Genomic DNA, 10544 nt, shown 5'->3' on the forward strand with positions numbered 1-10544 from the left:
TTGTCTCCAAACTCATCACCTCGTCTCCTAACTCGTTCTTATTCACTCTTGTCTCCCTAAGTTGTTTCCTTCTTTGTGCCCCAGCTTGTCTCCTAGTAGGTTACGGTCCCTGTGTCCTCGGCAGCATCATGGTGGACATTGCAGTGAAGAGCGGAGCTGCTTGGACCTGTCACACTCAGGGACGTCAGTTGGCTGATGTCCTGCGTCCCGTTCACATCGGTAACGAAGAGGAGCTCAGTCAGTCTGAAGGAGACGAGACAAACTGGTGAGAAGCTTCTATTAAAGTGTCTGTGGAAAATGTGGATTCATGTTTTGAACACTTTGCATCTTTGGGTGAACGTCTCCTTTAACATGAATCTTCCCTCCACAGCGGCGGCCCAGTGCTGCTGGAGCAGACAGAGGACGGGTCTCCTTGTGTCCTGACGCTCCTCTGCAGCCCCGGCTCCTCTACCGCCATCAGCCGCCTGCTGGTGGTCAGCGAGGCTCGAACCATGGAGGTGTACGACCAGATGGGAGAATACTGTGGGACAATACGTGGAGAGAAGGACGACAGCGTCCAACCAGACAGGTATACACACACACAGTTATCACCGCTTGGGTTGCATGTTTTACATGTTTTTTGAGGTAACTGAGGACTCTTTGACGGCAAAGCTGTAATTGCAGGGGTGTTTTTGAATCTCAGTCAGACATCAGTCAGGATTTGCACTTGTTTTTGAGGTTGAATCATTTGTAGTCATCGCTCTTGTCTTTGCTTGTTGGAACCACAGTAGCCGTTCACTCACAACGTTAGCAGAGACTGGAGAAAACAGTATGTTGCTTCACAAACAAGTGAGTTGAAGAGCGGGTTTGATGGGATGTTGAAGCAGCGTCTTCTCTCTCTTTTGCCCACAGTTCAGACAGAGGGCCTTTCTACAAGAAACAGCTGATCCTCGAGAATCCGTCCTCAGCCTGTGAAGTGAAGGTGAGCAGCGTCTTGACGTCTACTAGAGACCCTTGCATCTTCTAAACTTTAGTCCTCACATCTATAAACTGTTGAGACATCTGTTAAGTGCCTTGGACAGTTTATGCGTCCAGTTACAGTTATATATATTTGTATCATCTGGTTCTGTCTCCCTGTGATCGGTGTCCTAGCTGCTCTCCCTGGGCGGTAGAAGCAGTGTTTTGGTGTGTCGAGTCATCGTGGGCCTCCAGCCTCTACAGCCCTGCGCGGTCCGCGGCCCCGGCATCGACATGCAGCAGGTGCAGTGTCTGGTTGAGGAGATGGGAACGAGCCTCTCTCCTGGAGCCCAGAATCTCATGGAAATGGTGCACTTTCAGCAGAAGGTGGGAGTAAAGGAATTACAACAACAGCGACCTAAATTAAAGGACTATGCTGATGGATTATGTTCTAGCTCAGAACTGTCCACATGCTTCACTCATCATTGCTTTCCAAAGTGTGCCATAAGGTTTTAGATTGTGTATCAGGCAACCTTTGGTTTCAATTAATTTCACCTCACCATGAAAATCAACTTGCTACTTGACACAGCGACTGTGTTTCTCTCCAGAACCAGACCAGCTCTCTGGGCGGCTTCCTGCCTCTCCTGATGGGTGGTGGAGTTTTCTCTGCTCTGGCTCAAGGAGCCGTCAGCAACCTGCCCCAGCCTGCAGACTCCAGGGTATCAGTATTATCTGTGCTGTTATCTGCTCTCAACCCACAGACTGGGATCCTTTAGTTACAGCTAAACATGAAGTCCATCAAGGAGTTGCATCTTAACATCAGTTACCAAAGATGCTGAGAGATGATTCTGAATGCCATTGATCATTTTACTGACATGATGAATAAAAACAGAGTGTTAATAAATAGCCAAACATTAAATCTAAAAACAAGCAATCTGACATACAACTATTTAACAATTTATAGATCACAAGCTCGGGAAACCATTCAGACAACCAATAAAGACATGGACCAGCACAGTGTAAACAGCTGTAGCGACGGAGTACACTTCAGCTGCAAAAGTTCAGCATCTAGTTCTCCTCCAACACAGTTCACCCATAATTCACTATTGTATTTCTTGCAAGCATAAATCCTAATGCCAGTGGAATGTGGGTTCAGAAAACGGTTGCACATACTGCATATTGGCTAGTTTCAGAGGGTGTTGTTTCTGTGTCTCTAGCCTCCAGTCGGCTCCATCAGGCCTGCAGATGAAGCTCCGCCGGCTCAGAACGGAGCGACGTCAGACGGCTCTACCGCCTCGTCCCCAGACCGGCCAGTCTCTGGAGTCAACGCTAACAATATAAGTAAGGATCATCATTTCTCTCAGGTCAAACAAGAGTGCACAAGGTGTAGACCCAGAAAATAATACTTGACATTTGTGCTGAAACATTTGTTGAAAATCAAAATGAGTAATTTCTTTTATGTTTCATAGATATAGAAAAGAGAATTTCTTTTGGAAATGGCAATTTGTGATGTATGTGTGTCAGCATTTTATAAAAAAAAAAGTTTCTTTCTTCATGCAATGCTTAGTCTTAGATTTTCATGAATTGATTTGATCTGGGCGACTTGCTTGGATCAAAAAAGACAAACTATTTTTCGACTTGGAATGAAAGTGCTCTGAAACGCAGCTCAGGCCTGACAAAGAGTTTGGATCGGCATAAAGATAAGCTTTCTCTGCCTCCAGTAGACTGTTTGTCCATCTCGCTGCCTAATGAAGGTCGTTAAACGTGTTTAATAATGTAACCAACGACTTTTTCTTAGTTTTCAAATTCACACTGCTGACCAGTCTGCGATGTGGTTTCCCATGATCTCTAGCGAGCAGTGAGAGCGGAGGCCCGGTGAGCCACGCCCAGCTGGCCGACATGGTGTCACACTTCCTGAAAGGGCTGGGGCCCGGCCAGGCGTCGGGCCCCGGCCCTTCCGGCCCTGAGCTGCTACCCATCCTCCAGAGCCTCTGTGGTCAGGTGACCAAGCTGAGACTGGACGACGCCACGGCGCTGGCAGAGAAGGAGAAGATGATGAGAAACGGCTCATGGTGGGTGAAGTTCAGTGAGTCCGTCCAATTCAATGAAGTCACTGTGACTGCTTTTATATGTGTTTAACACCTGAAGCCATCACTACATGAAGGAGCAGCTCCATGATGCTGATCTGTGATCAGATAAAGTAGCTCCACCTTGTGGTAGAAAGACTTCACTGCAGACAAACTCAGTCACTAAGGCTACCAAACATGGAAGATAACAATATGTTCAATTATAGATATTAATACGTTACTATTCTTAGTATTACTACTATAATATAATACCTCTACTATTAGAGTATAATAGTACTGCTAGTAGAGATAGTATTATCCTGTAATGGTCATTTGTTCTTTCTTTATTAGGATCCCCGTTAGCACTCGCATATGCATCGGCTATTCTTCCTGCGGTCCACACACATACAGTCAAACACACTTATACACACTATAGCCACATAAACACAACTATGGGGGACGGAACCTGCCAAAATAAATAAACAAAAATTAATAAATTAATAAATGACTTGATAAATAAATAAATATAAATAATAGCCATTAATTAATTGATAAAATGTGCCATGAATTGATATTTCTGTTGTAATTTGCTTCATTTATTTATCTTTGCATTTATTTTTGCATTTATATCTTTATTTATTTTTGCACTTTTTTTTGTTTATTTTAAATGTATTTATTTATTCACAATTTTTTTATATCTTTCATTGAAGCGCTGGATAAATCACTAAACAGTCAGTGTTTAGGTGCATTAGTGATGAGTTTCAAAGCGAGTTTCAGAGCAACAGTTGATGTTTTCTAGCAGTTTCATTCCCAATCTGCTTCTGATTAAATCAAAAAGGCGACTTTGCGACCAGAAAAAAAAGCAATGAATTTACTCGAAATGTATGTAACTTTTTCACAGGTCCTTTCACCTGCGACCGCTCAGAGCTGTCATGTGATCGGTTTAGAAAACAAAACCTTTGAAACATGTGGATGAAACAGAGACTTATTTATTTAACGGGCCAGTGTAGTTCTGGTTGTGTAAGGTGGCATTGTTAGATGACGCCCAAATGTTTCCCACTCATGGTAGAATATTCACTGATCTCCAAACTCCATGGCAGCTTATATCATGTTGTTGTTCATCAGACTACGTGGTAATAAAGTAAGAGAAGCTTTCATATTGTTGTTATTTGGTAACAGTTGTGGTCAGACAGTAACCAGCTGACAGACTCATCTACATAGAAGGATCTGGCTTTGAGCAGCAGTGCAGGGAGGAGGCTGATACGCAGACAATAGAGTTCATTTATCAGCCTCGCTGTGTGTGTGAGTCATTAAAATGTTGACAAACTGCACCAAACCTCATTTGAATAAATTACATTTTTAAGCCAACACTGATGCAAAGGCTCAGTATCCGTTAACTTAATTTACAGCTGACATTAGTTTCACTCTACAGATTGAAAAATGTGTGTTTAAGAGTTGGTGTGCTGCAGAGGGCAGTTTGATAAATGAGGCTCTTTGACGGAGAGACGTGTGGGTTCAGAACGAACGTCAGCTGAATGTGACTCCACATCGAGGAGAGGACAGCAGCTCAGCGGTACGTTTCACCAAAAACACGTCAGCCTTTAATATTTAAAGAGTTTAATACTTTTAATTATGTCATTTGAGTGGTTGCTTGTTTTAAAGATGGCTAGTGAAATGTTTTTCTGTCCTCGAACATGACTATATTAAAGCTTGTGATTAACCAGAATCCTTTCGAAGAATGCAGGAAGTTGTTGCTTTCAGCTGCGACTTGTAGGAGGCGGGAGCAATGATGACGGCGATAGAAACAGATTTCCAAACCTGTTTTTCAGTTGCATTGCATTCTGGTCTTATGTCCTGCTTCTGTGGGTGCAGAAATTGGTTTCTTACTTCTACAATGGATATCTTACTAAATCCTGACCAATGATTTGTAACATCGCTGGCACAGAAAAATACTAAAAGAACTCGACATGCTGACGGTGATTTCTCCTTTAACGCTGCAATATAAGACATGCACGTTGGTGGAGTTGAGCATCAATGTGAAAGACTGAGCAGCAGTCAGGATTTCCTCTGGTTGTAAGAAAAGCTGCCAGAGCGGTGGGATCGGTTTGAGAAAGACTGGAAGGTGGTTTGAAGATTCTTTCAGATCCTTGAGGGTGAAAAGTCATGCTGAAAAAAACCTAAATGCAAAGACACACACAGAAAGACTGGAAATGTTTGAGAGGGTGGAAAAAGAGGAGGATGTTTTATAAAGCATCTTGGCTTTGAAAGATTTCCTCCAGATGGTTAGGGATGAAACGAACCCAAAGTCAGCTGAGAGTTTCATCCAGACAGAAATGTGGCTGAATAGGATGGACGCAGCAGGACTGTGAGGTTAGAGGAAGGTTGGTGGTCAGCTCCGACTGTGTGGGTGGTGTAGTTTTAGTGTCTGTGTTTTTATTGGAGGTTTCATCTCTGATGTGGTTTCATCACGAGTCACACTCTCTCATTCCTCTACGCTAGACTTAAATACGCCTCTCTCTCCTCGTTTTAGTGCTTAATAGAAAGTCACATAGAGTCTCAACCAGTATTAATAACAACACGCCGTCTAAAAGTGTTACGTCAAACTGCTGTTTGATTATTATTCATCATGTTCAGCTTAGTTCAACTTCATCAGATCACCTGGTTATTAGTGGCAGTAACGTTCAGTGCCACTAATGAAGAAGAAGAAGAAGAATAGGAAGTGAAAGGAGAAGAAGCGAAAGAAGAAGAGAAAGATGCGAAAGTAGAAAAAATAGAAATAAAGGAGTATATAATATGTAAATTATGTACATAATGCTACAATATATAACAGAATATATGTAGAGAAATATAAGTAAATAATACAAATAAGAAATGAGAATATAAGTACAAACAGACATGCAATGTACGACATATAACCACATAAGTGAATACAAAATGCTGAGAAGCAGAGAGACCAGAAGTCTCTCTATGAGCGTGTTTAGAGAGGGTGCATCTTAAAGAAGTTACTACTAAACAAATCACACAAATAAGATCAATTCATTGTCCCTCCTCATTGTCCCTCCTCATTGTCCCTCCTCATTGTCCCTCCTCATTGTCCCTCATTGTCCCTCGTCTCTGCAGGGAGTTGGACGCGGCCATGGAGCGTCGTCTGGAGGAGATGGAGAGGAGGCTGAAGGAGCATGTGGACCGTCGCCTGGACGCTCTGGAGCAGAAGCTGGAGAAGGCCCTGCTGAGCGCCCTGCCGCATGTCGCCCTCAACCAGGGAGGAACCGAATCCACGGGACCGTTGGAGCAGACCGCCCCGACACCAGCCACGCCCTGAGCTCACAACCACTAAAAGACTTAACATGTAACCTGGACGCCTTTCTGCTTCTGGAGCAGCGTCTGAGCCGGACGCAGACACTAACATAGACGGGACAGAAAGGGATAACAAGAATCACAATAATCTGCTAAAGAAAATGGTGTTAAACGACGAGCTGTCAAAGAGGCAGCGTCTGTAACGGTTTGTCTTTTATCTCTGGGAACATAGCAAATGAATGCGACACTGTTGGACAGCCAAAGTGAATGTCCTCCAGCAGGACTGTCTCATCAGCTTGTGAACACGATGCAAGAAAAACTGTGTAACTGCAGAAATCCCATCTCCATATAACAACAAAAAACATGTCGCAAACCAAGCAGGTTTTTTAATCAATTAAACAGAGAATGAAGTGAAACATGTGATCTTATCCAGGTTTTAACATAAGAATAATTTGACATGCAACACCAGCAGAACACTTATTTATTCACGTTAAAATGGGCATGTAAAACACTTCAACTTTGTCCTCCCAGGTTTCATAATCACACGATCCTCCCGTCGATATCCTGACCAACAGTTACTCACTTTATGTTCTGTAACTGCACTGATCTGCTGTTAAGTGTTTTGGTTATTCAGACCTAATCCTGTTTGGTTAAGTACAGTTCGGTTTAAATCTCAGAATGAACACATTATACTCCCGCTACAGGAGTGGATATAGAAGAAGGTGTAACTGATTAAAATGTGATTTAATATGGCACTGTAATGTCTGAAATAATGTACATGTCTGTAACACAATGCTGCCGATGTAAAATATTAACAGGACCTGTGATGTTGATGGTTTTAATAACTGCTGACATAAATAGCAATAAAAATATATTTATGCAGATGAATGCACTCTTTTTTGGGGGGTTGTGTGACAACTCTTAGACCCATAATAGACCTGTTTTTGTCTCTTTTAGGGGGGTCCAGGGGGTGTTTAGGGGGAGATAGCAGGTCAACAGTAGATGTCACATAGAAGTGGTGCACATCATCTGAAAGCTGGGAACATGAAGATTAATTTGAGATGCAGCTCTGCACTGTGTGTCAAGTTGTTCTAGTCATGAATCAGAAATATATGATGGTCATCCCCATGCTCTATTATGTCTCATAAGTTGTTTCATCAATGTTTGTGTTGATACCATTTGTTACACAGATTTGGTGCTAAATTTAACAATTTTTTACAACTGGAGAATTGATCAAAATGATCAATAATCCCTCCAAAATACCACATTAAGACACCAAGACCTTGAGGAACACCATAAAAAAATGCTAGCTGTGATTTGGGATCACATTTTTTTGGACATTTTAGAGATTTCTGCAAGAATTTCTGCATTTTTCGGCGATTAGATGGCGAGCACTTCTGTTATGTAAACTGCTCAGAAACCCCCTTATTGTCAATCTAGCTAGGAAATCCATCCATCCTCTGAATGCTCTAGGTCTCTAGTTTGATCCATCCATCCTCTGAATGCTCTAGGTCTCTAGTCTGATCCATCCATCCTCTGGATGCTAACTGTGCAAGAGCTCAGAGCCTTAAAGCTGTAGGACAGCAAGACACTTGAATGAATGATGAGGGAGCGCAAAGAAAAACACAAAAATCCCATTTTTTATGCAAAGAAATAAGTGCTATAAAAGCATATAACAGAAGTAACTTTAAAGCAAAGTTCAGTCGACTATGGCAACAATAACGAGCAGAACGTTTTGGCGTTGTGTTTGGTATCTTTGGGCTCGAGCGCCTGACAAAACATATGAGTCAGAAAATACTTTTAAGAGTCGACAACCCTGATTTATGTTTGGACGATAGTGGCAGTTAGTGGAAAATGTTGTTCATGATTTTCCTGAAAGTTAAAATCAGCTTGGCCGATGGTTCCTTCCAGTAACGCTGACTCATAAACGGGTCAGAAGCGAAGCGTGAAGGTCACTGGAAGTGTGGACAACCACTGCAGTTATCTGAAGTTCCCCGAATATAAAAAGAAACAGAGGAGAAGATCGATGCCGACTATGCATGAACTAAAAGGCAGCTGTGAGCCGAGTCGACAGAAATGAAATGGGTCACATGTTACATAAGGAGGATACCAAATTATAAAACGATGTGCGGATGTTTTGTTGGAGACATGTGGAGGACAGACGCTGAGTCAGCAGAGGAGAGCTCTGTCAGTCAGGTCACATCTCATCCAACTGGGCTCCAAATGAAAGAAACTCTCCCTGCTCTGCTTCTCCTGCTGCTGCAGATCATTTATCTGCAGTCCTGGAGGAAAACATTCATGTTTTAATGGTGCTGAATCCAACTCTTCTAAGTGAGTGTAGCTCTTCCGCATTACAGTTGGACATCCCAATAGTTTGCATGGCCAAGCAAAATTAGCTGCAAGATGGGAACTGGATCACCAAAATCTCCATATTACAGAAGATGAGAGGATTTGCAAAGACGATATGTGTTTCCCCAGTAAAGTGAGTCTTTCTCTTATCTCTTAAACAGGCTCACAACCTTTTGAACATCAGACAGTCTGATTCTGTGGACTCCTTTAAATCCAAACCCAACTTTAAATTAGTTAGTAATTCTTTTATTATTCAGCTGGCAGGTCGGTCTCAGTCTCAATGTATAATTTAAGCCGTAGTCCTGCCGACGAGAATAATATTAATTTTAAAACACTGCCTCTCAATAACTCTCTGTTGTTTATATCCCACACGTTTTCTTTTAGGCTACATAACCAGGCTACAAATTACTTTTAGCATTCAACAACAACATTTCCCAAACAGAGTGCTGCATGGATGACGCATTTTTGTACGCATTTTTTTTTTCTGCAGTGATCCATTGGATTTTGGATCACTACAAAAAATAATTACACGTTTTGTTCAGTAAGATAATCTCCACAAATGAACACCACTTTTGTGATTTTGGAAGCGTGAATGCAATCCTCAGAAGTAAAAAGCTAACGTTAAGGCTATAACGTTTTTACAAAACAAAACATGGCCAGTACTCCCTCAGATATCGTGGGGTACAATACATGTTATCAAGAGCTCGTTATCTTTAGAAAATTTAAAATGAAATTATCATCACATTTAATTCATGATGTCTAACTATCTTTTGATATGTTAAGATATATTTTCTTTATTTCTGTACTGTTTTTTTATGTATTTCATTGTTTTTATTGGATTGTTTTCCACTGTTTGGTTAGGTTTTTTCTGCTCATTTTGTGTGCTTCTTGTTGTTTAGCTTTTGTTGTATTTTTAAAATTATGTTAGTTTAGATCTTTCTTCCTTTTTTGTTATTGTTTTTTTCTCCCGGGGTTGGTGGGAGGAAGGTCCTTAGTATAAGCCTGTTGGCTTCTTGACCTCTCCTGACACATTTCTTGTTTTGTTTTTTTCATTGACTGGATTTTGTGCAGTTTTTTTTTGTGCAAATAAATTTAAAAAAGGAACTACACCACGGTCGCATGACTTCACATCACCATCCCTAAGATAAAGGAGGACGAGTCGGCGTGATAACGTTTAGTCTCATTTAGCCGCTTCTTAGCAGCCGCCTTTTTTAAGACGCGTAAAAGCTTCAAATTTCACGAGTGGGGAATATACTGACCGACTCATTCCTGCAGCACCAAGCCCGCAGGAAGAGCGCTGGGCTTTGAAACTAATTTTCATAGTGGCCAAACGGCGTTACTACAACTTGCCATTGGGCCCAAAAAGACTTTTTCCCATAGACTTGCATTGAGAAAGAGACGTCTGAAACTCAGTGGATAATTTTTTTTGAGGTGAATCAACTTCCCAGTATGATCACTCTAATAGTCCTTATTTAAATCATTAGGTCCTAAAAGTTGTAAAATGCACTAATAGCTGAATCCAGAGTTATTTCTCTTGCTCCTTGCTGCTTTGTTTTTGTTAAAATGTCGAAACTCTCAAATCTACAGTAATAGATACTAATTTAGTTTATGAGCTCTCTGTGAGAAAACCCCGTGGCATTGGCTTACATCAGCTGTCCTCCATGAACCTGCAGAGAACACATCACTAACCTCACTGTTAACTGTGTTACGTAACGCCTTCGCTCCACTGGGCCTACACACACACACACACACAGACACACACACACACACAGATCAGGCCAACATTGTGTCAAGCATTGTTGAAGTCAGTGTTTCAGTGTGTAACACGGCTCAGAGGGACGACACGAGAGCAAGATGTTTGAGCGATGATGGAGTTGTTTTCTCCGTCTCCTTGTG

The 10544-nt window shown here is 41.8% G+C and overlaps 1 protein-coding gene across 1 annotated transcript in view; it reads left to right on the forward strand.

Moving 5' to 3' along the window:
- c20h10orf88 (chromosome 20 C10orf88 homolog) overlaps nt 1-7183 on the forward strand; it is an 8654-nt gene extending 1471 nt beyond the window's left edge. The window contains exons 2-9 of the mRNA XM_074620095.1: nt 85-265; nt 371-568; nt 892-961; nt 1132-1323; nt 1545-1655; nt 2154-2277; nt 2789-3008; nt 6123-7183. Coding sequence (XP_074476196.1) covers nt 129-265; nt 371-568; nt 892-961; nt 1132-1323; nt 1545-1655; nt 2154-2277; nt 2789-3008; nt 6123-6324 — 1254 coding nt within the window. The 5' untranslated portion in view covers nt 85-128 and the 3' untranslated portion in view covers nt 6325-7183. The remainder of the gene's footprint in view (nt 1-84; nt 266-370; nt 569-891; nt 962-1131; nt 1324-1544; nt 1656-2153; nt 2278-2788; nt 3009-6122) is intronic.
- Nucleotides 7184-10544: the final 3361 nt, after the last annotated feature.

The sequence above is a fragment of the Sebastes fasciatus genome, chromosome 20 (assembly GCF_043250625.1).
Source record: "Sebastes fasciatus isolate fSebFas1 chromosome 20, fSebFas1.pri, whole genome shotgun sequence".
NCBI classification, from domain to species: domain Eukaryota; kingdom Metazoa; phylum Chordata; class Actinopteri; order Perciformes; family Sebastidae; genus Sebastes; species Sebastes fasciatus.